Here is a 13888-nt window from a genome sequence, read left to right as displayed (position 1 = left end):
CGAAGCGCCTCACCCAGCGCAGGACGGCAGGCGAGTTCGGAGGCCGTCGCCTGAACTCCGTTCGGAAGCGTCGGCGGACTTCTTTCGTCCTATGGCACTCCCCGTACCAAAGTACGACCTTAGCTCGTTCGCTGGGAGTCAAACGCACCATCCGACGTCAAATGTAAGAAAACAGCGCGAATAACAGTCGCAGAACCAAAGACACACGTGGTAGTAAAGACGAACTGCAAAGCAGACGACATCAGTACCCCGAAAAAAACAAACAGTCAAGATAACCCGACAAACCATTTTTTTGATCGATTGTGTGTCTATTCAATGTGTTTTATTAGAAAGAATGATAAAATAATGCATTGCCAACTGATATCAGAAAAGCTCGCGCCGCTTTTGAGTCGAAAGATTGTCTGCTAAAGACGCCGGCTTTCAGTGTCGTCTGCTCGTTCGTTGGCGGCAGTTGGCGTCGCGACCGCTTGCGCCATCTCTTGTCTCCCGTGCGAAACGGCGCCGTGTTGATTGCAGACCGGTGGCGTCGCTGCGTTTCCATAGGAGCTAAAGGCCCATACGCACATTCGCGTTTGAGCGCGGTGCGTTCCGTAGCGGCAAGCGGACGCGTTGCGTTGCGAAGACCGCTTGCGCCAAGCTTGTACGCACAGTTGCGTTCACACGCAGTCAACCGCAGTCAAGAGCCAATAAGAACGCGCTATCGTCGCTAGTGGCTCACCAATAGTAAGCGAAATCCAAGGCAACATGGCGGCGCACGGCGACGGCGTCGGTGTTCGATCTTGGGACAATCTCGCCGGCTTCCCCGACGTTTTGTCAAGCTTGAACCATCGCAGCCTTGGAAAATACAATCCCCACCGCTCCCCAAAACGAAAAAGCAAGCACTGCGACCGGCGAACCGGATACGTCTCGCCGAGTCGGCCGGGTGGGGCGAGCGAACACGTCATCCCCTCTCCTCTTTCGGCTTCTGATTGGTCGAACGCACCCGAACGCACCGCAACGCTTCGGAAAGTTGAGCGAGTCTCTACTCGCTTGCGTCGCGCTACCGAGCGTTGCGGGAAGGCGCGCGTCGCTCTGCAAGCGACCGCGCCTGGCCGCAAGGACTCCGCAACGCACTCAAACGCGTTCAAACGCGAATGTGCGTATGGCCCTTAAGCCTTTTTCTTTCTTTACTTTTTCCTCAGGTAAGTTCGCTCTTTGCAAATTTTACGAAAAAAATGCACCATCTGTAAGCAACGCTGCACAAAGTCGTAGCGCGATAGGTTAAGAAACCGAATTTTCCGGTCGATTTAAAGAGCCTACCGTCTCCTTGTTTCACCGGTAGATCAGCTTGAACTTTAGAATTTTACTTAAACACGAAGAAAGGACAAGAAAATACAGTATAGTTCTAAATTCGACGCTGATCTATTTACAGGTAAGTGCCAATAAGCTCAACTCTTTACTCTTGTACTTAAACATTTTGATTCAGGTAAAATATATGTTACTGGTAAACAAAGGGATGTTAAGTCGTATGAACACGACGTTATGTATGTTAATGTAGATTTTCTTCTACTTTTGCGTCAAAATTAAATAACTGAATTTTATATTTTTGGCACCTAAAACAGAAGTAAATTGCACGGACTATCGAAGAAACTATATAGTTAATCGTTTCACGGCGTAAATAGTGTATATTGCCAGAACAACGCGGAAAATATATTCTGAATTTAGCGGTTCAAACCGGTTCGAACCGGTTTGAACCGTTATTCTTTGCTCCCCGGAACTGAACCGGAACCGAACCGAAAGCCGTGAACCCGAACCGGAATCGGACCGATAAAAATTTCGGTTCGACACCCTGGACCGGATGACCGTAGAACGTTTGTACGGTGCTTAGAGGGTTTCTGTTCTCGGCAGTCAGGGACGGTCGGAGACGAGATGGATGCTTCGAATAATATACTGCAAACCTATATCTACGACAATGAAAGAAGACTTTACAAAAGGCTGCCACACTTCTATTACTGCCGAGCACGGCAGCCAAACGTCAACAAGTGCGGCTCGGCGCAAAGGAACTCTTTGTCGCGCACGACAAATACGCGGGGCCTCGGGACCACGGGAATAAACGTCTTGCACCGCGCACGTATCCGTTTAAACTTCCTCCCCAAAACTGCGCGCCGACATTCCAAGGTGGGCCGGACCTCCCTTCACCCTCGGAGCCGCAAAACAAAGCCCTGACCGATGCCATCTTCCCAATGACCTTAACTTCTAAGGGCGCCCCACCCACGTCTTGGGAACGGAAGCCTCTTCCGAGCTATGAAATACCCCCCCTTTTTAACCGTCCCTACAGTGGGGAAAGGCGCAAGCCTTGTCTGCTAGGTGGGTTCTAAACGCCGACACGGCGCTCACGATGATGTGTTTCCGAGGAAACAGCGAAAAAAACACGAAAAAGCAAAGTCCGTTTACTCACTGTGCTTATGACGGACAAAACCTTGGTCCCTTTCCGGACGGTCATGCAACCGCAGCAGCAATACGTGAAGTAGGCCATGTTTTCCCCTCGAATCTTAAGTGCGCCTTAGGCACGAAAACAGCACAGCGGAACCGTACACTGTCACTGCCCCGCTCGTTCTCGGCGAAGATCAACGACGACACGGACTCGCGAATTTCGTTTTGTTGTTTCGGGCCGTTGACCTAACAGCTCGAGGCAGGACACCAACGCATATCGACCGCCGCCAGCGGAGTCCTCATTCGGGAACAAAGCCGCGCACCAACTATCCCACCAACCCCTTCTCAAGGTCATCTACCGATAAACACGACGCGCGGAGCGAAGGAGGGACAGCCAATGGGATTTTTGCGGACTCATACAAAGCGAGCTGAAGGCTACGAGAAAAAGACGAGAGCGTAGAAACAAACAAGCTTTCCATCGACAATCCCAATTTCAGACTTCTTTTTTTTTTTTTTTTTTTTTTTTTTCGCCTTTTGGTAATTGGTTTTTGACATCGGCGACCGCACGGAGCCGCTGGTGCTGCCGATCGATATCGGCATCACTAGAGCACTATATAGCTCCTACGGAGCAGAGTAGCGCAATCCTTTGATCCGCGTGTTTTTCGCCGTCAACATGGCCGACAGAGCAGCTCGGCGCGAGTCAGGGTTCCAGGAGGCGGCCCGCCCTTTGGGAGAACACATGGAGATCGACTCAACACGGATGATTAAAAAATAAACGCCGAGTTGACACTTTTCGAAACTAGTCTGTCGTGAAGTTGGTAAAGCACTAAACACTTTTTCAAAGTTATAATACTATTGGATGCGTGTGAAAATTTTGATAATACAATTTCCAAGGCAATGGCGTTTGAAGCAGACGATTTTTGTGTGCAGCGGAAATGGACTTTCTGGGTTGGCCAGAGCGGGTCACGTGAATGCTGTGACATCGCCGTGACGTTAACGCGTCGTCTGCTGCATGATGCCGCTCATGCAATTTTTAGAAAAAAATTACGTCCTCTCTTGGCACACAACTCGGCGCAAATTATTCTAAAATGTTCCTTTATTATGTCAAAAACTATTGTCGTTCCGCACATCTCCACAGCATTGAAGAAACAACGATTTTCTCACGTTCCCCGTGCATTTCTGACCGGAGTTGGAACCTCCGGGCATTCGACGCTAGTCGCCGAGAGACGGCGTTCTAGATTAAGATCTAGAAGGACCATTTCATCCTCCCAAGCATGGGCGCTGCCATCTTGGAATCACGTGACACGGCAGCCATTAGGTTGCTTCAACTTGCTGCTACGCTCTCCCCTCCGCGCCTTGGCGGATGCGTTGTATTCGTGTTTTTCGTCGCGTTTCACCGCGCTTGCTTGCCTTACTTCGGACACTGTAGCCCGATACGCCTACTCGACGACTCCTGAGGTTTGTTTATTAATAATGGCAAAACATTCTCAGCAATAAGCGCGTATATTTATATCCCGCATTTAGGATCGCAATTGGCGTCAAGAATAGTCAGCACAAGGAGACTATCTGTATTCCCTGAAAGTATCGTTCTTTGTATTCATAATACATCGAAAACAGTTTCTTTTGATTATGGGAGGAAACTCGCGGAGGCGATAGACAACGAAAGTTTAACTTGTATTTTATCTGAAGTAATGGTACGTCAACATCAAGCGATTTGTTTGTTCATAATATCACACCTACCTACATATGTATCAAATTCTCAACCTCTTTTTTTTTTTTTTTTTTTGCGACGTAGAAATTCGGTTGGTCGATTTACTTATGAAGTTTAAGAAAGTGTATACCATGGGTCGCTCCCATTTCGACAGTCATTTAAATGATTTATTGATTACATTTAGATAACCAGTGTCATCCACTTAATTTACTTAACACAAAGGTTGGGACCTCCCGCGTAAGAAACTGCCACATACACTTAACAGTAGTGAGTTTCAGAATAGCGTGTACAAAGAAAACAACGTCGTTGCTATTTGCAAATACAAAACGCGATTTGGGTTCGGCGCATGCGCATTGATGACGACGCTTTTTTTTTTCTTTTTGCTTACGGTGTTTTATTTTTTGCCAGTATCTAAAATCCGCAATAATTGACGCCCCCCCCCCCCCCCCCCCCCCCCACACACACACACACACACACAAAAAAAAAAAAAGAAGAGCCGTTCGCATAACAGCTATTCGAGTCAAGGATTGTCGATGGCGAATAGAGGTTTACTTTTTGTGGCTGGCTACGCCGAAATTGATAAAGCGAATTTGTTCTAAGAAATAAATATTTGTTCACACAGGTCCCTGAAGTGGTGCCTAGCGCTAGAATTCAGCCGAACTTTCCGAGGCGTTTCGCCTCCTGCGCCCTTTAATTTTATTTGGCCAATTTCACGGAAGACAAATGCCAGATTTAATTTGAAGGGCCTGTCACTCATATCATATTCTGAGTAAGCAAATGTTAATATAAAAAAAAATCTATTTCCTAGGGCAAATCTCGCGAAATGCTGCTTATGACTACTTTAGCAGGATTGATAATTTAATAAATTTCCTACTCAGCCTGTCAAAATATGCTCGAGTACTAAATTTAAAAAAAAAGAGGCCGATACGATATTATACGTTTATATCAATTGCCTGCGTCATTACACTATACGTGTTTATTCTGTGAAGTTCACTAAAGTTTGGGTGCCAACGAAAATCAAACAGTGAGTTGTAAACTCGCGAGTTCATCTGTTCTGGCCGGTTCAGAACATTGCTAATCAAGACGTCGGTATGCTTTCTCCTTTACATTTACATGTTACTCTCTTCATTAGTTTGTTTTTCTGGAAACCGGTGTCATCGGGTACGGTGATACACGATGGTATCCTTCCCTGTACATCAGTCAGGCGTTTCGCAACCGACCTTAATCATATACATCAAAGAAGTTGGTAAAAAACGCCCACAATTTAAGCTAAAATATACCTCATAGTCATCAAAGTGGCTCAATACTAGTGTTCCATTGGTTGTGTGGTACCAGGAAAATAATCGTATCTCAAAATTAAGCAAAAGCAACGTAAAACAGCACCATAGCCGCGTTCACGTTGAAACCAAAACCAAAAAAATTGAAGCAACCTAATGGCGCCGAGTGCGTCAGCGCCCTCTGTCCACCGGTGAGGCAACTACTAAAATGAAAAGGTCTAAGGCAGTACCAGCCAACGTTATTACAACCAACTGAGTCCTGGAACTCCGCTCCGGAGGGGGGTCCCTTTGCGTGGCGCCTGTTAGAGGGCGCGCGCTCCGCGTTAATACTCGCTATCATCATCATTGACGGCGCGCTTGAGGCCATTGCGTCTGGCCCACTGTGGTCTGGCCTACTGAGCTTACGGATGTTCGTGCCGCTTTTTCTGACAGTAGCAGACGCAAGGAGGTTAGAAGTACTAGGAGGGGGTACGTAGCAATATTGGTGAAGCCTAGTCATAAAAAGTTTAAACGATTTTGTGCACAGCGTGACCTCAGATCTGTCTGGTGGTGGTGGTGGTGGTGGTGAATACGTTTATTTAAGGAAAAAAATATATATCTCCGGAGACTCGAAGTTGTCATGACAAGGTGGCCTTAAGGCTTGGCATCGTCTCCTCGGTTAAAAGTGTTAGATGGAGTTTCCCAGGTCTCCTTCAGAAATATACTCTATGAGAGATTTGAGGATCCTGGTCTTGCGTGAGGTGTCGCCCGCTGGGTGCGTCCAGTCCTGCAGTTTTGAAGGTCTTTCGTCATTCGCCATCTTACTGAAGATGAGTGTTCTGAGAGTGGAGAGGGCCACACATTCCCAGAGTATGTGTTTAAGTCTGGGAATGGATTCCTCGGCTTGACACCGCTGGCATCTGGGGTCGGGAGGGACAGCGTAGGGTTGTTGTTTCTTAAAGGGCAACTCCGGTCCATACTTTCGATTTTGGGATTATGACAGTTTTTAGTGCAGTCAGCGTCCCTGAATTGCACGGTGTAATTTTTTTTCTCGTTAATGTGCGTAGTTTTAAAGATATGACGCCTCAAAGTTTTGTTTGGGGCGCGGCCAACAAAACCGAAACTGGCCGCTCGAGGCCCCGGCAACACTGGAAATCAGCCGCAATGTGAACGTGACGTCATGATCGTTCTCGTTCAACGAGTACGCAGGCCGAGCGGCGCTTAAAGGGATGGTGAACCGAAATTTGGATTTCAAAGAAACAATGCAGGAGATGTAGGCGGGACGCTACAATCGCTACAACACTACTCGCAAGGCGATATCTCGAATGGACGGGCGTATTTTCGGAAAAAGAGGTCGAGATTGAACCAGGCCGACGAGGCGCGTGACGTCAAGATACCGTGTTTCCTCCTCTCTTCGCTTCGCTCCCTCAAGGCCGCGAGGCGGAGAAGACGCGAGGCCGTTCCCTCTCCTTCTCGGAGAAACATGACGTCAACATTCCTGTTAAATGCGCCTCCTTTTTTGAAAAATACGGTCATCCGTTCGAGATATCGCTGTATGAGTGATGTTTTGGTGTTTGTAGCATCCCGTTGCTCACTTTTGCCGCGTGTTTTGGGGAATTCAGATTTCGGTTCAGCATCCCTTTAACTCTGTTGCGCTAGCCGTCTAAAGATAGGAGGTAAGCTGGTTTTATTTTAATTCTGTATACGTGGTAGTTCTCCAGCATATGTAGCAAGAGTTAGTGCGTATACCCAAAAGCTAGCGACCGGAAAACCCGTGAACTCGTTCGATGCCGTACTCGGTGGCCGCCGCCGCGCGTGCGCTATGCCGTATTCGTCGCTTGTATACCCAGAAGCTAGCGACTGGAAAACGAGTGAACTCGCTCGGTGCCGTACTCGGTGGCTGTCGCCGTGCGTACGGTCTTCCGTACTATAGTCGCTAGGCCTAAATTGTCATCGGGGCTCCGTGGATGGAGCGGCGTTGCCCTACGACGCGTTGCCAGTGACGCACAGTACTCGGGGTCCTCTCGCTTTCCCACTGCGGGTCAGTCCCAGACACGAAGCTTTGAGGCTCTCCGGCGTGGGCCGCGGCGACCGAACACACGTGTGCTGGACGTCTGTTTTTTCGTTCTTTTTTCCTCGGGCGCGTAAAAGCCGAAGTCCAAAGTCCACTCGTCGAACAGCGTTCACCCACAGCTTCTCCAATTTCCGGTCCGTTGGAAACTCGTGAAAAAGCACCTCCGTGTTGCGCAGCGGGTTTTGTGAGCAGCCCACAGCGCTACAAGTTGTAGTCGGCATCCTTCGAGGAACAGCTGGGCAGTCTTTGGCGTACCGAGTTGCTCGCTAAAACGAGTCTTGGAGTCCTCACAAGGCAAATAAACAAACGGCTATACCGAAGCTACACGGGCTACAGATAAAAGCAACGGCTAAACACGCCAATCACAAGCCGAAGTAGTGGTGGTAGCGCCTCAAAGAAGCGCACTCCGCGCTACGCCCGGACCGGAGGAAAAAAGGAGAACGATACTGAAGTCACGGCCCAATAGGGAGTTTTCGTAGACCGCGTTGCCCCCTCCGCTAAGCGTTCCGCAACGAAGAAGTTGCTACTGCGCCTGCGCGCCGATAGCCTTGACTGTGGAGTTACCGCTATCGTAGCGGGTTGCGGAGGGCCTTGCGGGACGGCGAAAACGATCTACGAAAACTCCCTAATGTTGCTTTAGCGATCGGCAACTCGCTGGCCGCCCGCTAAGGAGCAGCGGCTCGCGGCGGGTCGCATTTTTATTATCGGCATTAGTTGAGAATGCGGCGTCCCCCGGGCGTAATATTTTGGCTGGGGTGGTATTTTGTGTCATTACAGCGATACCAGTAATTTATTTCATTTTGACTTTTGACCGGAGTTGCCCTTTAAGTCTTGCCAGGTCCATTTGGTATCTGAATTTGGGTGTGACAGCTCCTCTTGTGCGTATGCGGCGGAGGATCACCGATTCTTTTCTCTTGAATTCTTCCCTAGGGAGAGGATGTTGTTTTGGGGTCCATGATCTTGCCAGAAGATGTTTTCGTGCTTGTGTCTTCTGGGCTAACCTGAGTTCCTCCCTTGGATCGTATGGGGGAAGCTCAGTGTCTTGTTGCTGTGGTGTTGAGCCTGCCGTAGAGGACTGAGACAACAGGGACGGTTGTGTGAGATTCCTCATCGCCTGCTGTGCAGCCTCATGGGCTAGCTCGTTGCCCGAAATGCCTTCGTGCCCGGGAGTCCACTTGACATTAATTTGAATTTTCTTGGATCTGTATAGTGAGATCGCGAAGGCGAAGATAGCGTCAATGGTGGGGCTAGAAGAGGACCTGTATTTCTTGAGTTCTCTGATGGTGTCTTGCGAGTCGGTATAGACGATTAGCTGTTGTCCGTCTTGTAGATGGGGTACTGCCCCTCGGATGGCTTGCAACACCGCCTCCCGTTCGTTGAAACCCGGTGTGTGGTGGCCTCGAGGGTTACCTTGAGTCTCTGTCCAGGTCGCATTCCCTTGGATGTATGTGGCTGCTGTTGCCCAACCCATAGAGGAGATGCTGGCGTCAACATAGGCGATCATGTTTTTTTCGTCCTCAACAAGCTTAGCCAGCTCCTTCTTGTGCATGCGAGCGTAGTGTTCTCGTCTTTTCTTGTGCCGCGCAGCGTCCATGTTTCTTGGGAGAGGTTTGCACCCGTGAGTTACGTCAATGAGTTCCCACGGTGCTTTGCTCGGTGATATGGGGCCTCTTCTTGTATCTCGATTCCCATGTACTTAGCAACTTTTCTTCCCTCGGTTGTATGTTGTAGACGGGATAGTTGAGCCTCCTCCAGTTGGTTCATAAGGTCTGTGAGTTCTGGGAGGAAGATGCACTTGCTTACTTCCTCTGCCGAAGTTTGGCGTGGGAGCCCAAGGATGGTTTTTCTTGCTCCGTTGAGCATGCTTTTAAATCTGGAAAGATGAGTTTTCGTGAGCCGGTAGAATCTCGCCGCATAGGCTATTTTGGATACTAGCACCGCAGTCACGAGTTTTTTGGCTGTTTTTTCCCCAGTTCCTCCCATTTTCGTGGATATTCTTCGGACGAGATTGATACCTTGTTTCCATTTCTTGGAGATCTCGGCCAGCCAAGCTTTGCTTATTCTTGGCTTGTACCCAAAGTTAATTCCAAGGATTTTAACAGAGTCTGCTCTTTGGACTGGGTCTCCCGCAAAGGTAAGACCTAGGTTTTTGTTGTCTTGATTGCGGCCGTAGATGGTATAGTTAGTTTTTTCTGGCGATGGGAACATTCCCACATCAGCAAGATATTCTTCAATGGTGTCGAGTCTCTTCTGCAAGGCGACAACTTGGGTTTTGGGAGGCCCTTGATACGTACAGATCGTGATATCATCTGCGTAAATCGTCGCCCTGAGGTTGGGTATTTTATAAAGTTTCCAGAGGAGTGGTGCCATAACGATGTTGAATAGTGTAGGTGACAGCACTGCGCCCTGAGGAAGTCCAATGTTATTTTCTTGAAGGGTTCCTTCTCCACACTCTTTGTCATATCCAGCTCGGATTTTGTAGACCCGTCCCGAGAGAAATGATTTCACGAAGTCTAGTTGTTTACCCGTGAGGTCTTGCTGCTCCATCTTGCCAATGACTGATTGATGGGGGACAGAATCGAAAGCCTTCTTTATATCGATAGATACAATCACTCGCATTTGTTTTTTTCCTGGGTGCATGTCCACGACGTCTGTGTATATCATCTGCAGACTGTCCTGTATGCACAAGTTCGGTCTAAACCCGGTTTGCGTTGGATGAAAGATGCCGAGGGTTTCAGCGTTGTGCTGAATCCGTGCGAGTACCATTCTTTCCATAAGTTTTCCCTTGATTGAGGTCAAGGAAATAGGTCGGACGTTTTTGGGGTCAGTTGCTGGCTTCCCTGGTTTAGGTATTGGTGTGACCAGGGACACCTTCCATTCTTCGGGAAGTTGCCCGCTTTCCCAGATTTCGTTAAACCATTTGAGGATAACAAGACGGGTGGCCAGGGGTGCGTTTCTGAGCATGGGCACTGTATTTCCGTCTTCTCCAGGTGCACTCTTGCTTCTGCACTGTTGTATCGCCGCTCCGAGTTCCCACTCTGTGAAGGGGAAGTCTTCCGGCTTGTCTGCAGGTCGCGAATGGGTTGGGTGGTAAATGATTTCCTCCGGTTTCGTTGGGGGTTGTGGAAGGAAGATGTCTCCCAATTTGTTGAGAATTTCTTCCGTTTTTTTCATTGGAGAGGAGTGCGATGACCGGGACAGGGCTGACTCCTTTCTTTTTTTCTGACATGGAGTTGAATGTCTTCCACACGTCTCTAACGTTGGTTTTTTCGTCGAACGGTTGACCTTGTCCAGGTGTTTTTTCTCTTTCCCTTGTCGGTACTTTTCTAAGGCTCTGGTCCTTTTGTCCCATAATGCGAGTAGATGGTAGTCTGGTTCTGGCGTGTCTTCATAGACTTGCCTTACTTCTGTGGCAATCTTTGTAGCTGTTGCGAGTAGTGCGGTGATTTGACATGGTTCCAAGACATCTCCTTGTTCTTTGAGGTTTTGCCTATATTTGCCCCAGATTATTGTTTTCGTTGGCCTTTTTTGCTTAAGATTATTGCCTCCAATGGCGACGTCCATAATGATGGGAAAGTGGTCGCTGCCCCAAGCGTCCTGCGTCATATCCCAGCTTATCTTGCGAGCTGTTGTCGGTGTGGCCAGGGTGCGATTGGTGCGCGTGACATGTCACGTGCGAGATGGATGGTTGATTGTAGAAGGACTCCTTGCAGGCTTGCGCGCGCTCCGTCCGGTAGGTTTTATCACATCGAAGCACGGTGCATCGAAGGCTAGACGAAGGCTAGCTACGGTCACGTGATGTGGTGAGAGTAAGGAGGAAAATGCGAAAGAGGCGAGGTGTCAAGGGAGCATGGCTTGTGGAGGCTACGCGGCTGACGTCATGCCCTCTCCTACCCTTCTATTCTCCATGAGCAGACGCCTTTCAGATTGTTTCTGTTGCAATTGGTAGTCACATATGAGAAATTCCGATACTTGTTTTAACCAATAAAACATTGAATCTGTGTTCCTGTTGACTCTGAACCACATTCCAAGTGTCGTCTGCTGTCGGCGCAAAATTTGAGTTGTTCGAAACGCTTCGCGCTGTCATCACAGCTAAAGCGGCGGCGTTTTGGAATAACACAAAGCGTATGTCATCATGGTCCTAGCGCTTATCATGCTCAAGTTGTATTTTTACTGGCGAAAGGGCGAAAACCAACCGTAAACCATGCTGGTCGCCGAGGAATCGGGTCGGGACTCGCCAACAGTTGCAGCGGTTGGCAGCCACGGAGCAGTAGCAGACGAAAATGCGCGGATTAATGCGCCGGCAAGGTGGCGCCGGCAGCGCCACCTCGCCGCAAAAGAATCGGACACGGTTTCAGACTCCCTCCAATGCACGGCGTCCATGGAAAGTTCCACAACTGACCTGAGTTGATATGGTAACGGTGGCACCAGCGCTCCATTCCGCTATGATTCCGCCTAGCCCGCCTAGCAGTAGGCGAGCGCCCCTAAAAATCCTGAAAAGGCGCACTCCAGATTGTGTGTCATGGAACATGCTTTCCGAAATCCACCAGTCAAACGTAAATGTAAAAAGAAACGAAGTGAGAAACCACCGTCAGTTTAAAAGAGAACGGAGATGGCGTCACGTGATAGAACGTGCGGCGGAAGAGCTCCCACAAAACGCAAGACGAGGCCCTTGTACGTCCACTTTTGACGTCACGGGGCGTAGGCTATTGGGCACCGCACCACGCGTGACGTGAATATACCGTAGCAACGACTTCCTATTCGCGCAAGTGTTTAAAAACTGAAAAACCACCAATAAACAACACTTGGGTTAGATAACAGATTATTACACCTAGTGAAGTCTCTCTATTCAGACTCGACCTGGCGTGGAGAATGGCGCCGTGCATATGAAACATATGAAATAAGACCGAGAACACTTCGGGGGCAGGTGAAGGCCGAGCGGGTTGAACATGAATACATAAAATTGAAAGAATATGAAATAGGACAAGCAAAGTGGTTGTCCCGTGCTTGTCATAGCTCTGTGTTTTATTCTTTCAATATTATGTATTCGGGGGCAGTTTCGCATTACACACATCACTAGCTCTCGCGGTAGTTTGACTCGTTACTTGGTTACACAGATATAACTCAATTGATTTAATTTTGGGTTTAACTGAGAGGTGACCGTAAAGTTACTTTCACCCTTTGTGGAAAAGATAGAAATAAAAAATGCTGCCTTTACTATAAAGCGCTGAGGGCGGCGTTTTCTCTGGGAAGACACTTTGCACGTGTTTCATCCTTTTGTGCGCGACGACTCTCTCAGCCCCTTTTCAGTTCACACTTTCCCTGCTCAAGGCCTTCAATAATTTAAAAAAAAAAAGCCGTAGTGCATAATTTTTGACGTTGCCTACCGGAGGGCAAAAGTGTTGCGCCGGTGTTTGGCTGGTACATGTTCATTAAAAGTTGATTCGTAAGTTTTATCGACATATACTTTGCTAATTATAGTTTGCAGTCCCTGACGTTCGCCGTGGCTGGCAGTTTGTTCCCCCGAAAGGAATCCCTTTTTTTTCGCCAAGTCTTCCCTGAAACCGGTATAAGTGGGGGACACCGTGCAAGCGTGTGTACGTGGTTTAGTCGGTTGCGTTGCGTGACGTCACGTGTTGCGTCATGTCACGTGACGTCATAGCCCTATCGACCCGCTAAATTTGGCGGGAATATTTTCCACTACATTTAGCGGAAAATTTTTCCGCCAAATTCAGCGGGTCGATAGGGTCATCCCGTCACTGCCACGTGTGGCGTCGCATGCGTGACGTCACACGTGGCTGTGCGCGTTGCATTATGAAATTTTTCGGTCCCGCCGTCGCCGGATTTTCCGCGAAACGAGCACCTAAAGGCTTTAAAAGACAGTCTGCACACACGAGTCACCGCAATATTCGTAGTTTGAATGCCCCGCGCCAAGCATTGCGATGCGGCATTCGTAGGACGGATTTCGCGCTGACTCGCGTTCGAATCTGTATGCTGACTGTCTATGTGTGATGTATGACCCCGGCTGTTAAGTAACGAAGGATTTCGTTTTAATAAGTAAGATTTCTTTTAGAAACTTACCTTTCTATAGTTGCGTCGGCATTGTTTCTTTTATCTGCCTATGTCTGTGTCGGCATTTTGGGGCGTTTGCTCGCAGACCCGCGGCAGCGGGTACGCTCGCGGGAGAGCATGAACGGGGAGTCGTCTTCCGCCCCACGCCCGGGGGGTCTTCGAGCAGCCGTGGGGCTTGGAGTCGGTGGAGGCGAGTCGGACCCCGGTCGTTAACAAACGGATTGGGCTTCAGTTTAGGGCGTCGGAACACCCGTGCCTTGGGCAGAGGTACTTCTGTCCTCACTTGTGGCTTTTAAGCGGGTGTGCTTGCGTCCGGTGTATTTCGCCGTTTAGTGTAGAAACTTCGCTTGTAATCGACACAAT

At 48.9% G+C, this 13888-nt stretch overlaps 1 protein-coding gene across 1 annotated transcript; it reads right to left on the bottom strand.

Moving 5' to 3' along the window:
- Positions 1 to 6067: 6067 nt before the first annotated feature.
- On the bottom strand, positions 6068 to 9102 carry LOC115324525. Its single transcript, XM_040222114.1, has 2 exons — positions 8259 to 9102; positions 6068 to 6334 (listed from the first exon to the last, which is right to left on the bottom strand). The coding sequence occupies exons 1-2, from the start codon at positions 9045 to 9047 to the stop codon at positions 6068 to 6070; spliced, it is 1056 nt and encodes a 351-aa protein (XP_040078048.1). The 5' UTR covers positions 9048 to 9102.
- Between the last annotated feature and the right edge of the window lie 4786 nt (positions 9103 to 13888).

Source organism: Ixodes scapularis, unplaced genomic scaffold (assembly GCF_016920785.2).
Source record: "Ixodes scapularis isolate PalLabHiFi unplaced genomic scaffold, ASM1692078v2 PGA_scaffold13__105_contigs__length_92229423, whole genome shotgun sequence".
Classification (NCBI taxonomy): Eukaryota; Metazoa; Arthropoda; class Arachnida; order Ixodida; family Ixodidae; genus Ixodes; species Ixodes scapularis.
This window is presented reverse-complemented; position numbering and strand designations above follow the sequence as displayed.

What these genes read in the sequence shown, in the direction of transcription:
- LOC115324525 (XM_040222114.1), bottom strand. Translation starts at nt 9,047, where the DNA reads ATGGACGCTGCGCGGCACAAGAAAAGACGAGAACACTACGCTCGCATG. An exon ending in AAGGGCAACTCCGGTCAAAA is followed by an intron (nt 6,335 to 8,258) that starts GTCAAAATGAAA and finishes TTGCCCTTTAAG; the next exon opens with AAACAACAACCCTACGCTGT.